General features: G+C 44.0%; 3 protein-coding genes and 1 long non-coding RNA gene across 5 annotated transcripts in view; 2 read left to right on the top strand and 2 right to left on the bottom strand.

Moving 5' to 3' along the window:
* Positions 1 to 25,413, bottom strand: part of LOC309525695 (ankyrin repeat domain-containing protein 40-like) — an 82,159-nt gene extending 56,746 nt beyond the window's left edge. Inside the window, exon 1 of the mRNA XM_082211149.1 lies at positions 25,303 to 25,413. Coding sequence (XP_082067275.1) covers positions 25,303 to 25,304 — 2 coding nt within the window. The 5' untranslated portion in view covers positions 25,305 to 25,413. The remainder of the gene's footprint in view (positions 1 to 25,302) is intronic.
* Positions 194 to 1,331, top strand: LOC309526985. Its single transcript, XR_014217038.1, has 2 exons — positions 194 to 357; positions 1,047 to 1,331. It is a non-coding gene; the product is annotated as an uncharacterized lncRNA (long non-coding RNA).
* Positions 12,128 to 17,274, bottom strand: TOB1 (transducer of ERBB2, 1). The gene is made up of 2 exons (XM_082211153.1): positions 17,033 to 17,274; positions 12,128 to 14,018 (listed from the first exon to the last, which is right to left on the bottom strand). The coding sequence occupies exon 2, from the start codon at positions 13,872 to 13,874 to the stop codon at positions 12,876 to 12,878; it is 999 nt and encodes a 332-aa protein (XP_082067279.1). The 5' UTR covers positions 13,875 to 14,018; positions 17,033 to 17,274; the 3' UTR covers positions 12,128 to 12,875.
* Positions 14,025 to 26,764, top strand: part of LOC309525697 (uncharacterized protein) — a 34,856-nt gene continuing 22,116 nt past the window's right edge. Inside the window, exons 1-3 of one of the 2 annotated variants that reach the window (XM_082211151.1) lie at positions 14,025 to 16,921; positions 18,081 to 18,351; positions 20,117 to 20,664. In XM_082211151.1, the coding sequence (XP_082067277.1) occupies positions 16,092 to 16,921; positions 18,081 to 18,261 (1,011 nt within the window). In that variant the 5' untranslated portion in view covers positions 14,025 to 16,091 and the 3' untranslated portion in view covers positions 18,262 to 18,351; positions 20,117 to 20,664. Of the gene's footprint in view, positions 16,922 to 18,080; positions 18,352 to 20,116; positions 20,665 to 26,764 lie in introns of those variants that run through there. The other variant, XM_082211152.1, reaches the window with a different exon arrangement.

Below are 26,764 nucleotides of genomic sequence, written 5' to 3'. Positions count from 1 at the left end.
GCCCAAGATTATTGGGGGGGCTGAGCCCCCCAAAAAATTTTTTTGAGGGGGCTCAAGCCCCCTCAAGCCCCATGGAGTCGGCGCCTATGCACAAGGGAAAGCGTGTCCATACTGGCTCCTGCCTTAATTGCTAAGGGCGCTCCTAGATGTCAGCTTCCCCAGCAACAGTAGCTGTGTGCAAAACTGAGAGGAAAACAGGAAGCGCCTCACATTATCATGGGGCTTAGAGATACCATTTCTAGTTTTGCGCCGTGGATTCTGTTATTGCTCCCTCACACAGGCACACACACCAGTGGTCCTTTGCAACTATCTGCATGGGATTTGGAATCTGGCACACAATTAACACCTGGCTTGCAGGTAAGCAACACTACAGTGTACCCAATTATTTGCAAAAGCACTAAAATCAATAGGAAAAGCCAGTATCAGGAAGCACTGACATTACCTTAGCAGCGTCCTTTTTCCTAAATGGAATTGGGGGGAAATTGCTCATTTTGACTCTGTTAGATAATTGGTTATGACAAGTAGTAAATAATTTATTTTAAAGTGCCAAATGGTGTTTTTGAAATTTTCAAGCAACCTCTACTGCTCTGTGCCTATCTTAGCGTCCTCAACTTCAGCTACATTTCTGTAGAAAAGGATTAGGCTGCCTGGGTACCGAAAAAGAGCCCTGCACCTTTCATAGCTGTGGAGAAGAGGAATTTCAGCAGGTGTAGCTTGTAATGGGAACTGTATCTGCTGAAATCCCCTCTTCTGTCCCATTATTAAAGGGGCAACAGCCATGTTCTCTTTTGCATTTGGCTACCCTAAGATTAATATTAAGAACATATAAATAGTGCTCTGCCATTGGCCCAATCAAACCCAGGACTGTCTAAAACAAGCTCTGATGAAGGGATAATTCCCAGCTTTGCTATCTATCTTATATATTTTAGCTGGAGATGCTGGGCAAGAATTGGGACTGAAGTTTAGGGAAAAATATTAAGGTTGCCATTACATATTGTAAACCATTACTTTTCTGTGGAGATTATAACCATCCTTTCTATTTCCAGTGTCCAGGCTGGGAGTGACATTGCTTACTGTAGCCCAAATGGCACCACCCACAAATCAGAGCCGCATCATCTCTGCCTGGGAGATCAGGGTTCAAATCCCCACTCGGCCATGAAGCTCACTGAGTGGCCTTGCACCAGGCACTGCCTCTCAGGGTTGCTGTGGGGATTAAATGGGGGGTGGGGAGAGCCATGTCCACTACCTTGAACGCTTTGGAGAAAAAGGTGTGATATAAATGCAATAAATGAATGAATAAAGTACACTCCTCCTCCTTAAAAAAAGGAAAAGTTTTTTTTTAAAAAAATCCAGCCTAATTAAGTCATTTGAGGCCCATGGGCATGTTTACAACCTTGGGAGTGGGCCATGGGCACCCTCACAAAAATGACTGTTAATGGGTTGGGGGGGGCTGCCCATTCACCAAAACGACTGCCGTAGTAGTACATTTTTGATCTATGGGCTACTTTTAAAATGAGGCTGCATTTTAAATAGCATTTTAACCTGTATCTTAAATTGATTCCCCCCCCCCATTCTGTTTTTACGGTAATTTTTACTGTTGTTAGCTGCCCTGAACCCGGCTCTGGCCGGGGAGGGCGGGGTATAAATAAAATTTATTATTATTACATGCGGCCAGCCACACAAACACCACTTTTACAGAAGGCAAACTCCTCTTCTTCCAATATACACAGGCCTAGCTAAATAAAAAGGAACACAGACAAACCCAACCAGAGAGACAAAATCAGCCCTAGAGAGAGGGAGAAACTCAAGAGGCAAAAAAAAAAAAAAAGCAAACCTACAAGCTACACACTCCCTCCCACAATAGCAATGGGTTGGTGGTGGTTGCTGCTGCCCTCCCCACAACCTCACCTTTTTCTGTCTGCTTCTTTCAACGTTTATGCAGGCCCCTTCCCCACATTCCCTTGGGAGGTTGAGTCCTGGTCTCAGCCTGGAAAAGGTCATGGAGTTGAGAGAGGAAGTGCCCTTTTTTTCACTTCCTTCTTCACTTCTATGTGCTTTTTAAAGGGTGTGATTGGCCCCTGCCTACTGCCTGTGATCAGCTGGATAATGTGCCATTAATTGCACCAGGGCCAATGCCTTAAGGGGACCCAGACTCTGAGCTTTCTTTGGGCGGGGGGAGAGTAAACCTCTAACCACACTAGAAGAAAAGTTATAAAGCAAAATGTACAGGCATACTTCTAAGCCACTGTATTTCTGGGAGGGAAGCCAGCCAGGCTGTTCCTTGCCTTCCAGTATTTTTAACCAATGAGTAAAGTCAGAACTGTGATTGATTGATTGATTTGGCTGACATGTTGCAAGAATCTCTGCAAGAATCCCTTTCTAATCCCTGGAATTGCCCAGATTTCCCCTTTGATTCTTTCTTCCTGGCAACCTGTCCTATGGTGGTTTCATGAGAGATCAGATGCTCCCTACAAGTTATTTACTGCAAATGCTACTACACAATAAGTAGCTGGGGTCCAAGTAGCCATTAAGAATTTAGTGTAAAATTAACTTACAAAGCATCAGTTCATTGGAACAAAGGCAACCACCACCAGCCGCACATGTGGAGATTTTTTGCCTCCTCCCATCAAACTTTTTCAGCAGGTCCACTGTCCCTCAGAACTTGTGAGGGGCCAGACTATATTTTGGAAAAATAAATAAATGAACAAATTCCTATGCCCTACAAATAACCCAGAGATGCATTTTAAATAAAATCACACATTCCACTCACGTAAAAACACCAGGCAGGCCCCACAAATAACCCAGAGATGCATTTTAAATAAAATCACACATTCTATTCATGTAAAAACACGCTGATTCCCGGACTGTCCGTGGGCCGGATTTAGAAGGCGTTTGGGCTGGATCTGGCCCCCGGGCCTTAGTTTGCCTACCCATGTCCTATATCTTCACAACAGCTACATAAGGTAGGTTAGGCTGAGAGCTGATGACTGACCTAAGATGGGAAGTGAACAAAAACAAGTGAGTTTAAAATATGAAACTGACTGCATGTGCTCAGAGTATTCTCTTTTTGTTTGTTAAGGTTGCCCAGATGTTTGCGTTTTGCTGAGAGATGTGAAACAGTACAGCCTCAGAGTATTTTTTTCGTAGTCAATGCAAGTTTGATTAATAATATTTTGGGGGGGTGTAATTCACACTATGTTGAATGTTCCATCTGTGCAAGCCTATCAGTTACTCAAACAGAATGACCCCCCCCATCCATGTGCTGTCCTGGGGGTTCCCCCAGTCACCCCAGAGTCAATTATGCAGATGCCTTGTGCAGGGTCTCTGCTGATGGTGTTTGTTAGGTGAATCCTACCAATAGCCTTTAAGATACATCAATATGGATTTTCTGGTGCCTTATTTCATGCATTGCTTTTGGAAGGGGAAGGAGAGTCCTATTTCTGGAATTCCTCCAGGGCCCCCAACCACCTTAATCTGGCCTTGCTAGTACAGCCAAAGGGAGAAAAAATGGAGGCGCTGCAAAAGTCTCAAGGCCACTGGAGGAGGTCATTGTCACCATTTGCACCAACATGCACCTCACTGGTGCTATCAGATGGTTGAGGGGAGACAGAAAACTGGGGTGGGGAGGTTGGAGTGGCTGAAACACTGAACAACTTCACCTCACATTGCAACATGGTCTCAGAGTGTTGTTGTTGTTTAGTCATTTAGTCATGTCTGACTCTTCATGACCCCATGGACCAGAGCACGCCAGGCACTCCTGTCTTCTACTGCCTCCCACAGATTGGTCAAACTCATGCTGGTAGCTTTGAGAACACTGTCCAACCATCTCGTCCTCTGTCGTCCCCTTCTCCTTGTCCCCTCCATGTTTCCCAACATCAGGGTCTTTTCCAGGGAGTCTTCTCTTCTCATGAGGTGGCCAAAGTATTGGAGCCTCAGCTTCAGGATCTGTCCTTCCAGTGAGCACTCAGGGCTGATTTCCTTAAGAATGGATAGGTTTGATCTTCTTGCAGTCCATGGGACTTTCAAGAGTCTCCTCCAGCACCATAATTCAAAAGCATCAATTCTTCGGCCTTCTTTATGGTCCAGCTCTCACTTCCATACAGTACATCACTAGTTCTCAGAGTAGGCCTATCTAAATTAATAAATCTAAGTTAGTCATGCCCATTAACTTTCACTGGGTCTACTCTGGGGCTAGCACTGGATACAGCTCATTATTTCAGGTCTCATTTGTTATTTAGAATTCGAATTACATTATTTAACATAAAAAGGGAATTTTTAAAAATTGACTGATGAGGAATATACAGACTGAGCAGCACATTTTAGTTCTGCCTTCATAAAAGCAGGCAGAAAATCATCATAATCTAGAAATGGGACGGTATACTGTAATATTTTTCCTTCTTGTCAATGAAAAGCCAAATGATTCTTCAAACCGAGCGTATTGTAGCAAGTATACAGCTCTTGCTCTCGTAATGAAAATAGTCTGCAGCATCCAACAAAAGCCTAAAAGGCCTCTGACAGGAAAACGCCAGAGTGGCACTCTCCAGTGTCATCCAGGACTAGATTATTCCCAGAGCAGCTTGTTGTTTCCAGAAAAGACAATTTGAAATTCAGTGGGTGGGTGTGACGTGAGTTTCCTAATCATCTGCTGCTCAAATCAAGCTCTCTTGTTCTGGCAAATGGAAATATGCTCAGGGGGGGGATCTCTTGATTTCTATAGGCCAGCCACAAAATTACTGTGGAACTTGAGTCTGTGTAACAAACAGCAAAAAGCACACCTTAGCCGCACATCCGCAGCCATATTCATGAAGCAGATCACTTAAAGGCTTCACTGTAACGTAATTCCACTCTAATCCTGCGTCATGGATTTGCACTGCTTCGTGATCTGCAGGCTAAGAACATCAGTCTCAGGTGCACAAGGGAGCTACTGTAAAGCAGGTTAGACTGCTTGTCCATCTAGCACACACAATATTACCCACTCTGGCTGGCAGCAGCCCTCTTTCTTATTAATGGCTACCTGACTTTTTGAAACTGGAGATGCCAGGGAATGAGATTGGGCCTTTGGCATGAAAACGGTGCCCTCTACCCAGTGAGATACAGTCTTGTCTCCAAAACCCTCCTCCAAATTCCCAAGGGAGCCGATTTACAGCATAAGAATAGAGTCAACAGGGATACAGCCAAACAGAATGATTTATGCAAACACCACTGTGAGTATCTCTCTGTGGATCAATGGCCAACTTTTTATCAGTGGCAAAATGGGAACTGTTGGTGCAGGAGTTAATTTTGACAGCCCCCATAGCCACGGGTGTAGCTGGGGACAGGGAGGGGCAGCTGCCCACCTCCCCAGATCAAGTAAAACAATAGAAATATTTAACTAACTGAACAATCATGTCGGTTCTGCCCCCCCAACAAAGTCCTCCCCCCCAAAAAAAGCCCATAGCCACATCCCACAAATAGAGTCCATAGACATGTCCAAAATCTTGGCAGCTGTGTTGATCCAAAACACAGAGAACAAGAAAGAACAGCACTACATGACATCAAACCCAATTTATCAGGCTGAGCTGATGGTGAAAGAATAGTGAGGTTGGTCAGGGTGGTGTAGTGGTTAGCGCACGAATACCCAATATGATGCTTTCCAAGTGTTGGACTACAACTCCCATTCACGACAGCACTGCCTTTCCTAAAGCTTCTCTCTGTCCTTCCTGCACCTGTCCTCATAGCACCTTGCTGGGATGTTGGAAACAGAGCAGAGAAAGGATGCTGTTATTCTCATATTCTGTGTACTGTATGTCCTATAAACAGCATTTTGGGACCATCCAAAAAGAATGTTATCCTTTTAAGAGGAAGAAAGAAAGAAAGATCGTCTTCTCATGCTTGGTCCTATTTTAACCATTGCCCAGTCATGTCTTTTCCACAAATCTACTACACATACATAATAAAGGGCATATATTTTATGGACTGCCCCTTGGTGCTCAATGAACCTGGAAGAGGTTCGGCAAGACCTTGAGATTGAGGCCCCTTGTCGTAAGAGACAGGGCATGTTTTCCTATGGGGCCTGCATTCTACAAATGAGGTCAGCCTAGTAGTTTATCAGATTATTCATCTGAAGCTTGGTTTTTCAAAGTCAGCTACATAAATCCAATCAAAACAGAGCCTGTTGGGTCAAATCTGAAAGTAACAAAACAAGGGCAGAGAGATGGGGGTAAAAGGGTCTGTAACTCTGCGTTGCTGCATGCCAAGATTTTTCTAAAAATATTTTACAACTGTTCTCAGCTCTGCACACTGATCATGCTTTATCTGTGAGGTAAATGTCTGAGAATACTGAGGGCAGTGTGCTTTATGCCCCCCCCCCACTTCTGTGCAGCAAGCTTTCTCCAATAATATATAAAGCCAACAGGGCAAAAAGCCACAGGAACACAGTCTGTTTGACTATGCCCAGCCACCACTACACTTTTCTGGAACAATCACTTCAGCAGGATTTTACAGTTTAGCAATTATTTTTTTTAATGCTACTCACGAGAGGAATGCAGTCAACATTGTTCATTCCATTTAAATCAGCTTGCTGATGACCAAAAAAAAAGGGGGGGGTAAAGAGTGCTGAACCAGACAGTTTGCTTCATCGGTTTCCAAACGAGACATACAAACTCTGAGGTATTTCTTATTCAAACATTATAGAACAGTACAGAGTTCTAAAACCAACCTGATCACGTATTATGTGCAAACAGATGCTACATAAACTAGCTGTGCTTGTTTCCAAAGCACCACTGGCTAGTACAGAAGTCAGCTATTTTGATGTTTCAGTTACTGCTAATTGGGATAGCCATGTTCCCCATACACGCCAGCAGATGTGCAGAGGTAGCAGCAGGCAATAACAGCCAAAAAATTCAGGCAGGGCCCACAGTCTCAAGGTGTGACTCCTCTAAGGGCCATGACGGTGACCAGAGTCAGAGGCAGAACTTCCCTTTGGCATTTCAACTTCACACCAGCACTGACAGGAAATTCAAATTGTGGAGCAGAGCAAGGGTGGCAGCGGTTCTGCGCACAACAGATGGTGGCACACAGTTCACGGCAGGTGAAGGTGTGCATGCAGAGCATGGCGGGGAGAAGGGACAGAATGTGCCAGTGCAGTGGCAAAAATAAGCGAATGAGGCTTTTAGAGTGGAGATGAGAGAGAACTGGATAGGAGGGGGATGGGGATGGAATCACGTAAGCCTTCTGGCACCTGGCAATCCTGGTACTGTATTTACCATCAGATTTTTGTACCCATTTTTAAGGGTGTGGAACACGTAAGTGCTGTTGACTAGAATGTGGGAAAAGGCACAACATGGTGGGTGCCCCCCTTCCAAGAAATAAGCCTGTGTCTATGTTATTTTAGGGACGCGGGTGGCGCTGTGGTCTAAACCACAGAGCCTAGGACTTGCCGATCAGAAGGTCGGCGGTTCAAATCCCCGCGATGGGGTGAGCTCCCGTTGCTCAGTCTTTGCTCCTGCCAACCTAGCAGTTCAAAAGCACATCAAAGTGCAAGTAGATAAATAGGTACTGCTTTGGCGGGAAGGTAAATGGCGTTTCTGTGCGCTGCTCTGGTTCGCCAGAAGTGGCTTAGTCATGCTGGCCACATGACCCGGAAGCTGTATGCTGGCTCCCTCGGCCAGTAAAGCAAGATGAGCGCCACAACCCCAGTCGGCCACGACTGGACCTAATGGTCAGGGGTCCCTTTACCTGTGTTATCATACTGACTACACCAAGGGTACAGAACTTTGAAGGGCTGTTGACCTACAGGAAGCATCAGTCAGGGACTTCACCTGATGGAAGGCAAATCCAGGGTCAAAGGTGGGTGGATCCACTTATTTTCTCTCTCATTTTCTGGAACAAGGAAGTGAATGGCTGCACAGAAGTGCTTGCTCTGAGTAAAGAATTGGGACAGGAGGGGTTATGGTGGGAATAGCATGGTGTCCTTTTTTTTTTTACCATTACCACCAATTTCTGCTTATGCTTAGAATGTAGGCATCAGGTAGGTAGTTCCTCACACACACGGACAACAAACACTCCCTTCTTTTAACACACATACACGCACACCACACAGAACAATCTCTGCTTCAATTTAGAAATCACCATCTTCCCTGCAGTTGCCACCATGTACCCAGAATTCATAATCACAATACACTGGTGCTGTATAAACCAGCCAGGCTACCGTAACCTCAACCCTCTCCTTCCTTCTCTCAGTTCAGCTCGAGTTTGCTTTTTCTTGGGGAAAACGCACAAGGCTAAAAGAAACTGAAGCCTGGGGGCAAAAATAGGCTTGTAGCTTCTAGAAAGCCAAGGGCAGACCTGGAGGAAACTGCAGACGGCATGCAGCTCAAGGGCCACAGATCTGGGTTAGGCAATGGTGAATAATTTGCCCTTCTTCAGTTTTGGCATATCTCTGCCTGTCACTTTTGCATGTGTGCGCTTTTACATGAAAAAGTTTGGGCTGGTAACTACATAGAAAATATAATGTGCAGGAAATATATTTCTAACATGTATCTTGAAAGCACATCAGGTCAAAAGCTGGCACTTTCCTGTATTAGGAAATATATTTTATACACTAGACTCAAGTCATGCTAGAAGTCACGTGGCTGATCTACCCTTTTACAAACCTATTTTAAGCTCAGTCTGTAGAGCATGAGACTCTTAATCTAATGGGTCATGGGTTCAAGCCCCATGTTGGGCAAAAGGTTCCTGCATTGCAGGGGGTTGGACTAGATGGCTCTCATGGTCCCTTTCCAACTCTACCATTCTAAGATTCTGTTTTAAAACAGCTTGCTAAAAACCTATAAAATGCAATTATGTACAAGAAAGTGACCTGCTTACTTTGAGCAGTGTCAGAGATGATGCATGCACAGCCTAAGCAGCCAGAAACTCTGAACCACTATACAGTTTTTGAAACACAAGTCACAATTTCTCTCCCACTAATCTTCATAACTACATTTCAGAGCCAAATGGCAGTGATGGAGGCTGTAAGAGAAACTCGACAGTATACTGCACAATCCTGAGCTTGTCTTTGAGTTCAGTGGGATTTGCTCCCTGTCCATGATCGGTGCTTAAGACTGGAGTTCTGAGATTACATTGAGATTGATATAACACAAAATTAGTAAGCACATTATGATTATTTTCCGCCAATGATACAATATGCACAGAGAGAGAAATGCAGACTGTTCATGAGATGAGGCCATTGTTTATAAATTACAGAGATACAGCAGTGTTCCACCTCATAGGCAATGTAATTAGATTCAGGACTTGCAGCCACAGTGACATTTGATTTAGTAATCTGGTCATGTAAGTCCCATAATTTTGCAATGCATGATTCAATATGACATTTCCCATCTCAAAAGTGAGCACTTTCTGGTGCACAGAGTACATTTTGACATAAGTTCTCAAATGCATTAAGTGGAAACATATTACAAATCAAGTCCTGATGAAATCAACAGTACTATACAGTACTTTCATGATACAATATGTGTAGGCAAAGGAAGGCATATTCCACTTCTCTACTGGATTCCAAATTATTCTTTGATGCCAAATTATGAGCACATCCTTCAAGTTCAAACAGCAGTGGCCAACTTGACATTGCATTGGCTGGTCCTAATGTAAGCCTAATTTTATTTTCTACCTATATTTGAAAAGTTTTTGCCCAGAAGTCATGGGTCCAACTGAAAAATATCTGAATAATGTGCAATTGCATAACATTGCAAGGACACACACACACACACAAATGCAACTGCACAAATGACAAAAGAAAATGAGGAAAAGGGACTTGCCTGACACACGTCTCCTTTAACATTCCAATGGAACTGTTTTTGTGTATTTTAATTATGTACAGTATTGATTTTATAGTTGTAAATCACTTACAAGCCATTGTGGTATATAAGCAGAATATAAATACTCCTCCTCCTCCTCACCTTACTTGAGTTAAGCAGAAACCCTGCATTTCTTCTTAAACAAAAACAAAAAACTTAGTAGTACCTATGCTGAATCTAATATGTAATCATCATAGTGATTAGTCACACTTCAATTCTGCATTGACCTACAATAAACTCACAATGCAAGCCCTAAATACTCAAACCTTTTCTTTTTTAATTTGAGCATTTATTTATTTCTAGGATTCCTAGACCACTTTGCAGCCATAAATACTACACCAAGGAGAAAAATAAAGGCAATCATCAAAACTGCCCATCCTTATCTGCAGTCTTTCTTCCAACCAGATCCACACCATAGATTTAAAACACATCCAATGTACATTTAAAGTACGAAACTTCACTCAAAGAATCCTGGGACTTGTAGTTTAAGGTGCTGGGAACTAGCCCTGGGGGAGAAATGGTTTGCCCTGAAAAATCCTGGGAACTGTCATGTGCTATAAATGTATGGTATGGATCTGGACAGAATTAAGTACATCAGTTAGAACAATGCCTTCAGTATTAAGAGGGTGAATTATAAAAAAAAAACCCACTCCAAAAGATGCAGTTCAAGCCTACTTTTGTGTTAGCTCAACTAGGTTGCATGTGCATATCTTGTACCTTGATTATATGAACACATTATCCAATCGTGTCATTATCTGTGTCATGGAAGTTTGTTAAGATGATAGTGATCTTGGTGCTACATGGCAAATTGAAAGAAGTCTGACCTTAATTCCTGGGACATTAACTTCAATTGAACAATAACTGCATTGTTCAGTTAATAATTTAAAGACTAACAGAGAGCTCCATCATTTATATTAATGTGTTGCTTTTAGTGGGCAAATGGGAGCAGCTTAATGGGAGTGCAGAAAGGCACAAAATTATCACACAGGAAGACGGCCCCAGCTCCATCCATGGTATATGCAGCGTAATCTCTGGTAGCAGGATTTAGAAGATTCTTGTGTGAAAGCTATGCCCGGTGAAAGTAGACAATGCTATGCCAGATCTGATCTGACAAAGGTGCTTTATACATTCAGTACTATTTGCTGGGTGTCAAGGGGAAGCAGATGCTGAGGTCGATACAAGCGTACCAGATAGGAGAGTGATAAAGAGACAAAAATCCCAAGCCCTATTACAGCTATTGAACTTTAGCACACACAGAAAGTAAAATCTATGTCAGGATTCAGTCTTCCTACTCTTGCTGGCCTTATTTTCCTCCACAGCCCGATTCCAGCCTCCCCAAAACAAAGTGTACGATGCTGCTAAGCAGCATGCTTGATTCTGTTCCAAGAACTTGGAAACACCCACCCCCACCCCAACTTAAAACCAGGAGCAGTGATGACTCAAAGCATTTATCTCAATGGAGCCTGCAGAACACCAGAACTTAATTATATATACATATACTACAAAACTGACCCTGGATTGTGTGCTGCAAGAATGACAATATGGGGCAAGAAAATGTCAGTCAAATTAGTTGTCAGGCTTTGGAAAACCACAGCTGCTACCTTGCTCCATATTTTACTTTTCAAACTGGCTCCAGAGAAATTCAACTGCAGAACTAACTTTATGTGTTAAGCTGCCTGTGTAAATTTCACTAGCCTCTACAAACCACTTTTTCTTATTATTTGAGGTGGTGAAGGAGTGGGGGAGTGTGTTTCTTCAAATACGCATTAAATGATATTTTACAATTTCTATCTTGCAATATTTATCAGAACAGAATGGATCAAACAATGATGAAATATATTTATAGAACTGGTTTTCCTTAAAAAGCATGTTTTCAAGTAGCTTTCTGAGCTCTAAAGTTTTAACACAAGATTAAAAAAACCGATTATTGGATTCACATGAGTTTCATTATAACCCCTCCCCAATTCTCTATAGATTTAATAAACTATTCTCAGAAATCCAGCATTAAATAATATATGGCTTTCACTGTTTAGGAATAAATGTTTTAACGCTAACTGATTGCAGTATGGAAAGGGGATTCATATAGGAAGAGCTTTAGGATGAAAATTAGTTGATGAAGTATAAACTTAATACAACAGTACACTGCGTTAGAATAGTAAGTAGCACAAAAAATTATCAGCTTGCATCAACACAGCAGACTGCTTTATATTATAAGATCCATGTTAATAAAGGCTGCTACCCAGGCATTAACATTGCAGTGTTAATTTGACCATTTAAAAAATCCACAACACCAGTTGAATTTTAAAGAATTTTAATACAAACTTAATATAAACTATTTCAGTCCCTCTCTTTAACATAAGACACTGACTCAAAATACTTTTATACCTTTTTCAAGTATTGCACAATGTAGGTACAAAATTAATATTTACGATTACATTTTTTCCATAATATATAGCAAAAAATCTTTAAACTTTTTAACAGAAAATACAATTTGTGTTTCTTTCTTGGAAAAAAGTATTCCATACAATTTGAATTCCACCGCTTAAGGAATATTTTGCACACTTTTTAGAATTGATGTTTTTTAAGATGAATTTTATAATTTCAGTAAAAAAAATACAACATGAAGCTGCTGCAGTTGTCACAGATCACTGTAGTAAAAAGATAAAAATGCAATACCATGTTGTAGAAACAATATATACTCTGATATTTTACAAACTTTGTACTAAATTAAATTATACAATTAGAAAAGACCAATAAACCCACTTATTAGTGCCAATTTTTTATATATATAAAAAATCAGCCATGTCCTTGCTATATCTTAAATACTGTAAGAGGCCATATCTCGAGTATATTTAATGTACAGTCAGTAAAAAATAACTTTGTGCTTGGTTGGCAAATGAAAAAATGATGCATGTTGTCCTTATCTAACCAAGCTTGAATGTATTCATACTACAAGCTTTTTTTAAAAAAACTCAAGAGGTGGAAAAGATACACCCTTGGGTACGTGCATTTCAACTTGTACAATATGATTTGTATTTTGTTTTAGTTAGCCATAACAGGCTGGAATTGCTGGTTAGAGTACTGCATGCTATTTAAGCTGAAATTCAAGCCATCCACAAAAGACTTCTCATTTAGACCTCCATAGGCCGCAAACATATCAAAGGCATTACTGTACTGGAGAGGGCTAAGGTTAAGGGGACTGTCGCCAGGGAATAGGTTGTTTGTACTACCTTGGCCCTGTACATTGGGGAAAATGAACTCCTTTGCATTAGGAGAAAGAGCAGACGTTTTCTGCTGCTGTTGTGGTGGTTGCTGCTGTTGTGGAACCTGCTGGCTACCTAGGCCAAGACCATAGAGAGAGTGCATGGAGGAGGAAAGAGCTTTCTGTTTCAGCAGATCGTTGACATTTAAGCCAAGGTTAGTGGGAGAAGTGCGGGCGACCTTGTTGGTGCGGCTGCTGTTCTTCATTTTGGTTGAGCCAAACTTGGTGGCAGCAAATGTGGCAGTGGTGAACGTTAAAGGCTGTGTGGAACGGGGCATGAAGGTTGGGCTCACAGTAGCAGAGTGACCAAAGGGAGGCGAAGGAGAACTCGAGACAGAAGATGCTGGGTCACTAATTGGCATGAACACCTGGGCCTCTGGGTTAAAGCTATTCTTGATTTCCTTATCCAATTCACATCCATTTTCATTGGAATCATCCACATAAAGCACTTTCACTGGTCCCTTTTCACCAATTTGGTATGAAACTTCAAACGGGTCAATCCAGACACTAAGATCCTGAGGCAGGTTGCCACGAACATCATCAATGTCCAAACCACTCTCTTTGGATGCTTGTTCAATAACTGGGTCCACTTTCTCCCCTACATGTATACATCTAAACCCTGATCCTTTGTATGGCTTTTCTGGATACCAATGCCCTTCATACTTCTTCTTGAGTAGTCTTTCCAGCTCTTCACCAAAAATGTTCACACGTCGTCTGGGAAGCTTATTGTACAAATACGAAATAATGAAATTGAGTGCTACTTGTATTTCAAGCTGCATAGCTGCTACAGCACAGAATTACAAAGTCTCCGTTTCAAACCACAAAGAATGGGAGAAATGTTCAAAATACCACAGGAAAGCAAAAATTTGTTCAAAGTGCTGATTCTAGAAGATTGTTATTCTTCACCTTGAGTAGTGTTGTTCCTTTAAGAAAAACAAAAGCAAAGATCCAAATAAGGAAAGTGCACAAGCAAGTCAACTAGGCCTCTTATTTTAGCATCACACTTTCCCTAAAATAGGTTATATTTCCCAACTACAGACATTTGCAACACACTGGCACTGTATATGCAACTTAAAAGCTAAGCAGATTAAATACACAGAGAACAAATGCAAGATCACCATGGATGCATTTCAAGTTCTGAGTTTGCAGCTCAGGTACTTAAGTAATGTGGAGAGAATAGCAAGAGCCTAGGACATAAACTAAACAGTGGTAGTTGTCCTGTAAATGTTTCTGCTACCACCTATAGTTTTGGTGACTGACAGAAGCCAGCCATAACATTAAGATATTTGAAAATAATGCTAATAGACTAAAAAGGAATTTCTCATTTTGAGACTATAAAACTCTTAGTTTGAAGTGTAACATGTAGTTTTCAATGCTGGTAGAATTTCAAAATTGCTTGAGCTCAAAGAAAAGAGAAGTAATTCCTATATTTTGATAGAAAATGTGTACTTAAAAAAAATCTACATACAACTCCAGAATTATAATTTTATTACAATATTCACACATGAAGTTCATTATAAAGTATCAAGCAAGAAGTCCATCCTTACCAGACAACCAATTTTTAATTACGAATACATTATACTACAAAGAGAATGTAATAAAATCTTCAGTGTACTGGGAAATTTGAAAAAGCTGTTAGCCAAATTCCTCACATAGATGGTATTCTCATTTATAATGAAATTAATGTAGCAGCTCTATAGAGTTAATAATAAATTGTAATACAAATTACAATGCTAAATCAATAACATTAACATACTATGAAAAATCATACTGCCCATATTAAAAGCCTGTAAAGACAAGGTTTCTATCTTTAAAAAGTTACTACAAAATTTAATAAAGTTGTGTTTACTCATTAACATTGTTTTTCAACTGCACTGCATTGCATCGCAACAGTAGTTTTGAAATCTAGTAAGTTCATAAGCTAGAAAGCAAAAATGCACTCAAAATGAGTAGATTCTATTCACTTTCCCTAAATGATTAGCTTTCAGAGGTTAACCCAGCTTTTAAAGACATTTCCCTTTCCTTTTGCCCTCTTTACATGATAAGAGAACTACCAGCTGTACGATAAGGCGACCTTTAAACGATTGCTGGATCAGCACTGGGTGGGGATAAGGAAAGATCAAGGGCAAACAGAAGATATTTACAAATGCAACATATAAAAGTACAGATGATCTGATTGGACTAGCTACATCGAACATACAAAATGATTTATTAATCCATCTGTTTAACCACCCCTGCACATAGGAAATATATTACCCTTTCAAGAACAGAAATTAAATTGGCATCCTTTCCCTGGCACAAAGACCTGATTAAACAAAACAACCTGGAACAGTTCAAGTGTTTTCTAGCTTTTAAAAAAGAACCTTTTAAAATTAATTATATATGTTAATTACGTTAGTCAAGGAATTGGAGACGAGAGGGGGAAAGGTGGAACTTTTAAGCGGGGTATATGGGCGTTACATAACCAGGCAGTTGGGTCTCATTAGATTTCTGCTCACAGCTCTTGGAGCTCCAGCAGCAGGAGAAAAAGTGCTTTCTATGAAAAGGGAGATGATTGGCCAAGTCCTCTCTCCCCTGGTCAAGCCAGGCCCAGTTCTCCACTGTGTCACTCCCAGTGGCCTTCCCTCTCATCTCCTTGTGCTAGGAACAAGATTTTGAGCCAGAAGGGCAACCACTACCTTTAAAAGTGAGTTTTCAACCTGATCGAACATATGTAGGAACAGATATGGGCAAGATCGCCTTATGATTGCTCTCCCATTCTGACCTAGTATTGTCTGGATCTTTACGGTCTCTACTCAAGTAAAGACAGGTCCCCGTCCCCCCCCCCCCGTCCAGTTATAGCTGGTGTTTCTCTCAGCACCATACTATATTCTACCTTCTCTCTCAGCCCTTGCCACCACAGCCTCACAACAACCACATCCATCTTAAGACTGCTGCCAATACATTGAGTCCCCATCACCCCCACCCCACATACAATCTCTCTTCTGGGTGGGATTATGCCGACCCCCTTCTTCCCCAACCTCAACTGCACTCCCCTCCCCGAACAGGCTGTGCCAACTACACTTGCGCCTCCCCTCCCTCCACCGCCAACCTTCAAGAGGGCCGTCCCAACACTTCTGCCTCCTCCCCCTCCTCCTCCCCCCACCACCAGAGGAGGGGCTCTGCCAGACAACCTAAGCAGCCTCTCCCTCCCCAGCCACGGCGGGATTGGGGGGTGGGGTGGAGGGAGAAAAGCTGTGCCAACCAACAACTACCCCCCCACACACTTGGCACCCGAATCCTCCCCCCCTTCCCGAGACACACGGTTGCTGTACGAGGCTGCCTTGTGCCACCGACGCGCCCCCCCCCCCGCCAGCCCCCTTTCCCCAGCCGCTGCCTCGGAGGGCTGCGCCTGCCAGCGCCTCTCGCTCGCTCGCTTCCCCGCCTCCCTCTGCAGGGCTGTGTCAACACCCTCAGCCAGCGCTGCCCTGTCAGCCCTTCTGCCAACACCCTCCCTCTGCCTCCGCACCAGCAACGCCAGCCGGCCAGGTCTGGTCCGACGCCCCCTTCGCCGACCTCCGTGGGGCGGCCCCACGAAGGCTCCCCCAGCCTCTTCCCCCCCCCCCATACTCCTCTCCTCCCAGTCGAGCTGCGCCAACTCTTCAGTCTCTCCTCCTCCAGAGAGGCGCTGGCACAAAAGCCCCACACCGCCACCCCTCACACACAGCGCCGGCCCTGCTCTATGGGGCTGGGCGACCAGGCGAGAGGGTGCGGTAAGCTGCCCTCCTCCACCCCCCGAATCTATCTTCTCGGCCGCTGTCGTCCCTCCAAGCCCCGCCGGCCTATGGCAAGCCCCCGCCGACCTCCACCTCCTCCCTCACAGCCGGGTCTTGACAGCAGCAGCAGCTCCCCACGGCTCGCCCCACACGGAAGGAAGGAGGGAGGGAGCGATACTCACCCGGGGTGAGTGGGGGAAGAAGGTGATGTGAATAGTGCAAACAAATCCCGGTGGCAGTCCCGGGGGTTGGGGTTGAAGGAAAGGAGGGAGGAGCTCAGTACCGAAGCCCCATAACCCCAGGAAGAGCGCTAGGAAAGGGTGGGGGGAGAAAAAGGGAGGATGGCGCTTCTCACACCCCGGGACGAGAGAGACAGCGCGCTCCGCCTCAGCAGCTGCTAGACGCCTTCTTGTAGCGCCCGAGCGCTCGCCGCTCCTCTATATATGCCTTCCCTTGCCCCGCCCCTTCATCCCGTGTGGCTACGCCCACCCGCTCTCCGCCCACAGCTCTCTCTGGCCCCACCCACCCACCTACCAATCGGCCGTCCCCTGTCCCGGGCGCTGCTCCTGATTGGGGCATTGGGCTTGCCAATAAGGCACAGTCCCCACCCGCCTCTGTTCCCCCACCTACTCCTAACCCCTCGGTCCCATCACATTCCCACTTCCCCCTCCCCTTGTCTTCGCTCTCCCCCCAGCAGAGGGTTCCTATCGTTGCCCTTTTCCCTTATCCAGGTGGCCTCACAAACAGATCACCCCAACCCCCAGCATAAGAGTGCCCTCCCCATGTCCCTCTGCTTGTAGGTTTCACTTTGCGACACACATTTCCCCCTCCCCGCCCAGTTCTATTCTGTTTTAAATTTCGGCAGTGACGTAGAGCTGCATTGCATTCGAGGTCTGAGTTACGCCTCGCCTTTTCTTTTCTCCCTTCTGCCGTCGTCCTCAGGCTTCCCTCTTTCTCCTCTGGCAGCTGCTCCCTCCTCTTCCCACATTTCTTCTGCTGTTTGCTTTTCCTTTAACTCTCCTGCCAACAGCGTCGTCCTCTGCTGCTGCCACCTCCTACTCCTTCCCCATCTTTGCAGATGCTCCTCCCCTGCCTATACGTCCGCTCCGGGTCCCTCTCCCACCCTTCTTAGGCACACATCTTTAGTGTATTGATATATTCTGCTCATCGCCATCTTGCTTTCTGTGCCTCCCCCTCCCCTTCTCTACCCCCCCCCCACTTTCCTCTCAGGAGCCAATGGGAAACGGGCTCTCTCTACGGCTACGCTCACGCCTTCCCTCATCCCCACCCCCTGCTGCTTCGAGGCTTGCGGTTACGTCAAACGTCTACGTCACTCTCCTTTGATCACACCCCCTCCCTCCCTTCCAGGGAGAACGAAACTACGTTTCCCAGGATGCTCCTTGATTCTTGACGTCATCGAGGGGAAAAATGTGCCCGAACCTGAAAGAGAGAATTGCGAGGCATTAAAGGCCAAGAGCTCCTCAGCCTCCTCCTGTCTAAGGTGACCCGACACTAACTACACGGGCAGGGAGCACTCGCGCTTCTTCCCTTTTGGGAGGAGTCGTCGTTTTCATACCAATAGAATTAATTCAGTGACATACCTTTGATAGAAAGCAATGCTAGCATTAGACTTACCTGGTTTAACCAGGGAAGGCATTTCTCCGCCTCTAATTATTCCCGAAGAATATATCTTAGGCAAACAAAATGCTTCTTTATCCAGTAAGGGGGTCCCGGTGCCCCCTCCCCAGAATGAAGGCAAATGGATATGGAGATGGCTGCTGACACCTTTTGTCTTTGGCAAAGCAGGTTTTGCAGGCTTTTGCGTTGCTTTAAAATTCCCGATTCTTCAAAAGTATCAGCGTGGGTCCAAAGAAACGCGACTCTTTGAATGCCTGCGTTCTTTCCCCTGTCTCTAGCCTTGACCATTAAATAGTCCTCTGTAATTGAGAAGAGCCTAAACCTAAGGCACAACGCCTTTTAAAAAAAACCACAACCTGGCTTATCAAAAAGCGAGGGTGTGATTTGAATCGACAGTTGCTATAGTTACTATCTATATTGGGTTAAAAAAAAAACCCAGCACAGCTCCTAACACATCGTCATACTCAGAGACCTGTCAAACAAACAAATCCCAAGGCAGGGCTATGTGGCGTGGAAGTTGTTTGAATTTCACGGGCTGAGTTCCCAAAAGGGAGGCAGCACTTTTATCCTCACCCAAATAGTGCTTCTAAATGCACGCCTTTAATTTGTCTTCCATCCTACCCTAAAACTGGATGGACTGATCTCCGCGGGTGGTGCAGTGTACCTCAATGGGCGCAGCGATGCACTGCCTCACATAACATACACTATAGCATAATACACTCCCTTTAAACACACCCATGTCAGTCATAGCGACAGACATTTTTACTAGCGAGACACCAACCGCAACGAACACTCATAGAAAAACACAAAGGTTTTGGTGTTGTTTTGGAAAAATTGTGCTGGATATATTCAAGTTCTGGCCTTTGGATCTTGCGAAGGAATTTTAAAAGATGGGATTTAAGTACCCAGCGTGGCAAATAATTAGTGTTCATTATTTACATACCGCTTGATTGTAGTAACAACTCTTAAGACCGTCATATGATGATGATGTTGAAAGGAATAAGTATCCAGCGTGGCAAATAATTTGGTGTTGCTTATTTATATACCGCTTGATTGTAACACTTCTAAAGTGTCAGATGATGATGATGATGATGATGATGAAGATGAAGATAATAGGCACCCAGCATGCCTAGTTAATTGTTGATGATGATGGTGATCTGGGATGGCAAAAAAGGAGGAAAACTCGGGGATATTTGTGGTGGTGGGAGTTACCTTCATCTCTAGCTCTTTTTGACGTATAAACAGTGAAAGCTGGGGGGGGTATTGGGTGGGCAAGCTTCTTACCACAGAGCAGCGGCTGAGTAATCTTAGATCCACCAATTCTAATCCCCGCCCCCTTTCCTCTTATCATTGGTTCCCAAGCTGGTCACTCACCGGTGACCAGGCTGCGTGCCAATCTCGCATACCCCACCCCGCTGCTGAAACGCATGCGTCTGCGCTGCTCCTGGTAGTCCCTGGGTTTTTAAAAATTATTATTAGGGACGAAAAAAGCAATGCAAAGGAAGCGGGAGAAGAGAAGTTAAAGCAGAGAGATGAAAGGAAGCGGAGGGGGAGGCCTTGCAGGTAAAGCAAACGAGGAGGTGGGTGAGGAGGGAAGCGTCGCTTTGCAATTTTGCCCTTTTCTATAGGCGGAGGCAAAGCGCAATCTTTCCAGTGTGACTGCGTTGGTTGGAGCTGGGAGAAGGAAGAGAAAGTCATTGGGCGCGGGAATCTGCCACTCAAAGGGAGGAAGAGCGAAGGGACTTGCGAGGTCCGGTTTCCGTAGTAGCGACGGCGAGGCTTTGCTGAACCAGGCAGGATCTCTGCGGTTTGCCAGGCAGCCCTTCCCTGTGGAGCTTTGCCATCTTCGCAGGAAGGGAAGGAATTGCGTTGGTTGCTTTCTCCACGAAGATGACTGAAATCAGCCTGAAGTGCTGCATGGGGGACTTAGGAGGCTGTGCAGCGTCGAGGCAAAGCACATAAAACCGGGCGAGGCCGGGGTGGTGGGTGGGGGTTATGAATCGTGCGAGCGTCGCCAACAAGACTGGAAGAAAAACAACCGGATTTCTGCGTTTGTGTCTGATTCCATATTTGAAACCTTCTTTGCCTTTATGCGCATAGATGCCTCTCTTTTGTTTTTCACGGTAATACGTAACTTACTCGGTTTTTTTTATAATAAAACGTACGCAAAAACGTCGCAGTTGTATGCGCAAAAATACTTCCTTTTGTTTTCTCTCCCTTCTTCTCATCTTCCCGCCGCCCTTCTTTTAATTCCCTTTGAGCTAAAAATATTGCCCACAGGTAGCAACGATGACCGATTGGCTACATTCCCTCCTCTGTCACTGCTTGATTGGTCACTCAGTATCCAAGAGGAATACGTCAAAGTCGGGTTTTTTGGGAGGGGGGTGGCGGCGAATAAGTTAATGGAGGTTACAGTGGAAGAAAATAACCGTGACTGGAGCGCAGCAAGCCATTGCCTCACTTACCTGCTTCAGCAACGTCAAAGGACGCACTTAACTGGGGGGGCACGTGGTGGAAGGAGGCAGGGAGAGCAAACAGACCCCCCCCTCCGGGATAGCTGGCCTCAGAGTAATTCAAGGGGGGGGGATATTTAAAGCACAACTCTCCTAAAATGAGTGGTGCTCCTGTGAAAACTAGTGGTCACCCATATGTTTTTAAGAAAATTAAGGGAGGGTGGATTGTAAAACTGCTTCTGTTGGAAGGGGTACATAAGCAAGCAAACATGTCTAAGCATAAATCTGAGGCCAGTTAAAATATTAGACAAGGCCACCTAATCCAGCCAGGGAGCTCACTTGATTTGGCCAGCCACTATTGGGGAGTTTATATTGGTAGTGGTGGTGGTGTGGGAAGCCATGCGTTCAAGGAAAGTGTAAGGGGGTTGTGGGGCACATGCCAGGTTACATGTGCGCACATAGAATGTTTGCATGGAGGATCTCTTATGTGCATGCATGCCAAATGTGTGGGTGGCAGGGAAGGGGCATGGCTGCTGGGTGTGGTTGTTGCCCCACAAACCCCACCTCGCACAATCCTTGAATGCAGGGGGTGGGGTTGTGGGAACCTCCTTTTATCTCAGCCTAACCTCACAAGATTGTTGTAGTGATAAAATGGGGACAGGATGGAGACGTGTAGCTGTGAGATCCTTTGGATAACCATATCATCTATTGTACAACAACTTTTAAAAGTTTCCTTTTGTAAATTAAAAAAGCCAACGCTGGTGTTACGTAGGAAGCTGCCTTATACTGGGTCAGACCACTGGTCCGCCTGGCTCAGTAATTACCTTTGAAGTCCTAAATAGCTTCAGCCCAAGCTACTTGAAAGACTGTCTGCTCCAAGGTGAATGTGTCACTCATAAGAGGCCTGCTGGATCTGGCCAAAAGCTCATACAGTCCAGCATTCTGTTCTCACAATGGCTACCAGATGCCTGTGGGAAGCCCAACCTTGCTCTCCCTGCTTGTGATTTTCCAGCAACCAGTATTCAGAGGCTTACTGTTTGTAAGGTAGAACATAGCCCTGTTGTATCGTCCATTTGCTTTCTGAGTTACAGTTGGCGGGGTGGCAATGCATGAAAGGGCTTTCTCTATAGCAGCACCCTGTACATTGAATTCCCTGCCTTAAGAAATTAGCTTATTTTTCTCTTGTGCTCTGCCAACCTTTGAAGCCTTTGACTCTGCTGTTTCTCGCTTGCTTGCTTGCTTGCTTTTAGCTCTAGCCCCCTGTGTTCTCTGATGATGCTTTTAGTCTTGTTTGTTGTTGGTAATTTGTTCTAATGTTGAATTCTTGTTTTTATTTTCATGCTTGTTTTTATATTTTGTTAGTTGCTTTTGAGTGGCTCCTCTTGGAGGAGAAAATGGGAAATACATTTCTGAAATAAACACTGTTTGCACACAGAATGATAGTGACTGTCCAAGGTTTCAGCTCTTTCCTAGCCTACCTAAAGATGCTGGGTACTGAATATGGGACCTTTTGCATGCAAGACATGTGCTGTGTCCCTGAGCAGCATCAGGACTTCCTAAATACAAAACTTCAAGCTGAACTGCAGATAGCAGAAACTCCTGAATTAGTAGGGCTGGCGGGTCATCAGGCATCTAGGTGCCTGCTACATAGCAGGGATGGGAGCTTGTGGTTAGACTCCCAACTCCCATGTGCCCCAGCCAGCAGAGCCAATGGGATGATGGGAGTTGAAGTCCAACAACATCTGGAGGGCCACAGGTTCCCTATCCTTGTTTTATACCATACGTTAAAGCGAAAAAGGTCCCTCTTCCCAAGATCTTAGGAACTAAAGTTTGACAGAAAAGAAAGAAAAAAATAAGCAGGGCTGTCATCAATTATCTTAGTTGCTTAATCAAAGAAATTGTGCAGGGCAATTCTAGTCAGATATGTCCCACTGTCTTCAATAGCAATTATTCTCTATTAAGCAGAGTTAAGATTTGAGCCATAATCAATTACATTTGTTTAAATTTGCATATGAATATAACGAATCTGGAAATTTCCCAATTTTTATACCACCCTACCTCCAAGGTACTGAAGGCAGCATATAAGGTTCTTTCCTCTTCCACCATTTTATTACATCAACACTTTTATGCAGGTTAAGCCAACCAAAGGAGAATGACTGGTGTAGGGTCAGCCAATGAGCTACCCATGTAGCCCTTTTAAAATGCTGATTCCAACTATTTCTTGTCTAATGGGCAATAAGTGTGATATAACTGAACTTACTAGAGGCAGCCTATGATCTGTCACTTGGATTTTCATATCTCTGAGCTCCCATACTATGGAAATATGCAGCCACCTTATATCAAACCAGAGGATTGTTGTACTATATATATTGGAGCTCTCAAGGACTCAGCCATGTCTCTTTCCTCACTGGGGCTTGAACCTGTGACCTTCTGCATGCAAAACATTTTTTTGTCTTAAACACTGAGCCACAGCTCTTTTCTTGAAGTTTATTAGCTACCTTTTCCTACCTGGTTTCCCAAATATCTTTTGCTCTTTCAAAACACCTCACAGTCAGGAGCAATAGTGTACTGTGAATACCTTGACAATTGCTCCCATTGTATAATGTGGGCTGAGCAATACATTTTGATCTCTTTATGGAAGAAAAGCCAATGTTGTATTACAGAAAAGGGAGAGTACTTTAAAATAATAATAATAATAATAATAATAATAATAATAATAATAATAATAATGTAAAACTGAACACCCAAAGGAAGTACATAAATTGTTAACTTCAAGTCAACTACTTTAATTTCACACATGCTATGATAACCACATTTTATCTGGTGATATTTCATCATTGTTATTCATCTATGTGATTAATCATGATAGCCATTCTTTTCAGTAATATATCAGCTGTGGTCCTTGGACAGTCTTTCTGGTGAACACAGGTGTCAATCATGTGGAGGGAAAATGGCAGTACATAACGTAGTCATCCAAGTTTAATTAATACCAGTACATTTTCAAGCTTTCAGCATGCCTCTATGACTGCTGGACTACATGAAGTGTGTGCTTATGTTACCATTCATGATAATAATTACTAATGCCACTAATGACAAACTGTGGCATATGGGAAAGACTTCATTTGTCAAGTTCTTAATACACTATGTTATCTCAGGAGTCCACACAAACCAAGTATTTTATAATAAAATATTAGTGAAGTTTTTGGCAACAGAATGAAGGGACAATTTATCTAAATGTAGCTGTGCCGCTTCTTCATTATAAAGACCTTTATAATCATCCTCTCCAATAAGTGATTACTAATTCTGGAAAATATATGGCTTTTATCCTTTGTTGTTGTTGTTGTTAGGCTTACCTTACAAGAGCAGAGTGCACCAGGATTATTTGTATGGTTGTTTTTTGGAAGTGCCACAAAGAGCATAGCATTAAGTATTCTGCAGTTACAGTAGCTCATTCAGTTGGTGGAAAAACAGTAACAAATAAGCACTGCTAGCTGTCCCTGGTGCTGTTTCTTTTCCACCAGTGCTACATGAATGCCTCTGGTTGTGTGAGTTGAATTGCCAGTGTGCTGCCAGTTGAAACCACCTGATTTAAGAAAGCAGCCCTATTCTAGCCTAAAAGGATACCAATGGTCAAAGCAGGAGAGGGCCTTCTCAGTGGTGGCTCCCAAATTTTGGAACTCCTTCCCTAGAGAAGTTAGACTGGCTCCCTCATCCTTCTGCTGGCAGGTGACCTTCTTATTTCAACAGGCTTTGAGGAACTGACCACTTTTAATGAAAGGGCTGGTGCCGTGCTGTTTTAATTGTAACTACCTGTGTGTTTTTAATAGATATTTTATAGTTATATATAGTTTTAATTCTATTCAATTGTTTTAAAATTATTGTTCCCCCTCCGAAATGTTTTTGGCTGTTTCTATTTATCTATAAGCCACCTTGAGTCCCTGTCATGGAAAAAGGCAGGGGATAAATCAATAAAACAACAAAATAACTGATAAGAGGTTTGTAAAAAAAGTGTGCAGTGTGTAGAAAGTGAAAAGAGATCATTTTTCTTCCTCTCTCATAACAGAAGAATTTGGGGTCACTTGGTGAATCTGACTGGCAATAGACCCAGGATGGCAAATGGAAATTCATATTTGCACAACACATAATTAGCTGACAAAATCATCTGCTGCTAGATATTGCAAGGGTCACTGGCTTAAATGGCTTCAAACAGAGACTAGTGAAATGAATGGAGAACAGGCCGGTTAACAGCTAGTAGCTGAAAAGCTAAATGGAACCTGCAGGTTCAAGGGCAAACTTATGCCTCCAAATACCAATTATTACAGGAGAAGAGGGAAAATAGGAAGAGAAGGGCTGTTACTTACATGTCTTGCTTGTTGGTTTACTGGACTCATCTGGTTGTCCAATGTAGTCAATAGGATTCTGGCTTAGCTAGATCTTTGGTGTGATCCAGCAGAGCTCTTCCTGTGTTCATTCTGGAAAGGTTGAGAGATCAGTCATGGTGATGCTCGCCACAGGCTTCAGTTGTTGAATTATTTCTTCCCTGGATATTAGCAAAACCTGAACCAACCTCATGCTTCATTCATATACATGGTTGTCAGCTCATGGTCCCAATGGAGCCACCCTGCTTTTAATAATCGCATGGTAGGGGAAGATCAGCACACATGTCATCTCTTATTACCATAGCTCCAGTAACCCTTGCATAGTGTCAACATCCCTAATGATTTATTGTTCCACAGGAGACGAAGGACTTATAGAAAGCAACAACAATAAGAAGAGAGAGGATCTGATTCCTCTTCCTGTGCTCAGACTATACAGCATTTCCCTCACCCTTCTGTAATAATTCATAGATGAAGACGTTAGCCCACTGATATTTCCAAGGGTGCATGTGGTCAATGCCAGCATTCCAAGGATGTATCCCACTTGGATCTACCTGCAGTTACCTCAATTTCATAACAAGAGATCTAATCAGGAGGTTTGGGCTGGGTGTTCATCAGTATGCAGATGATACCCAGCTCTACCTCTCTTTCAAATTGGAACCAGTGAAGGCCGTGAAGGTCCTGTGTGAGTGCCTGGAGGCAGTTGGAAGATGGATGGTGGCTAATGGGTTGAGGTTGAATCCTGACAAGACAGAAGTACTGCTTTGGGGGGATAGGGGGCGGGCAGGTGTGGGGTACTCCCTGGTCCCAAATGGGGTAACTGTGCCCCTGAAGAAGCAGATGCGCAGCCTGGGAGTCAGTTTGGACTCACAGCTGTCCATGGAGGCACAGGTCAATTCTGTGTCCAGGGCAGCTGTCTGCCAGCTCCATCTGGTACGCAGGCTGAGACCCTATCTGCCCGCAGACTGTCTCACCAGAGTGGTGCATGCTCTAGTTATCGCCTGCTTGGACTACTGCAACACGCTCTATGTGAGGCTACCTTTGAAGGTGACCCAGAAAGTCCAATTAATCCAGAATGCGGCAGCTAGACTGGTGACTGGGAGCGGCGACAGAGACCACACAACACTGGTCTTGAAAGACCTACACGGGCTCCCAGTATGTTTCTGGGCACAATTCAAAATGTTGGTGCTGACCTTTAAAGCCCTAAACGGCCTCAGTCCAGTATACCCGAAGGAGTGTCTCCACCCCCATTGTTCAGCCCGGACACTGAGGTCCAGCTCCGAGGCCTTCTGGCAGTTCCCTCACTGTGAGAAGCAAAGTTACAGGGAACCAGGCAGAGGGCCTTCTTGGTAGTGGCGCCTGCCCTGTGGAATGCCCTCCATCAGATGTCAAAGAAATAAACAACTATATAACATTTAGAAGACATCTGAAGGCAGCCCTGTTAGGG

The sequence above is a fragment of the Podarcis vaucheri genome, assembly GCF_965113315.1.
Source record: "Podarcis vaucheri genome assembly, chromosome: 2".
In the NCBI taxonomy this organism is placed as follows: Eukaryota; Metazoa; Chordata; class Lepidosauria; order Squamata; family Lacertidae; genus Podarcis; species Podarcis vaucheri.
This window is presented reverse-complemented; position numbering and strand designations above follow the sequence as displayed.

What these genes read in the sequence shown, in the direction of transcription:
- TOB1 (XM_082211153.1), bottom strand. Translation starts at nt 13,874, where the DNA reads ATGCAGCTTGAAATACAAGTAGCACTCAATTTCATTATTTCGTATTTG.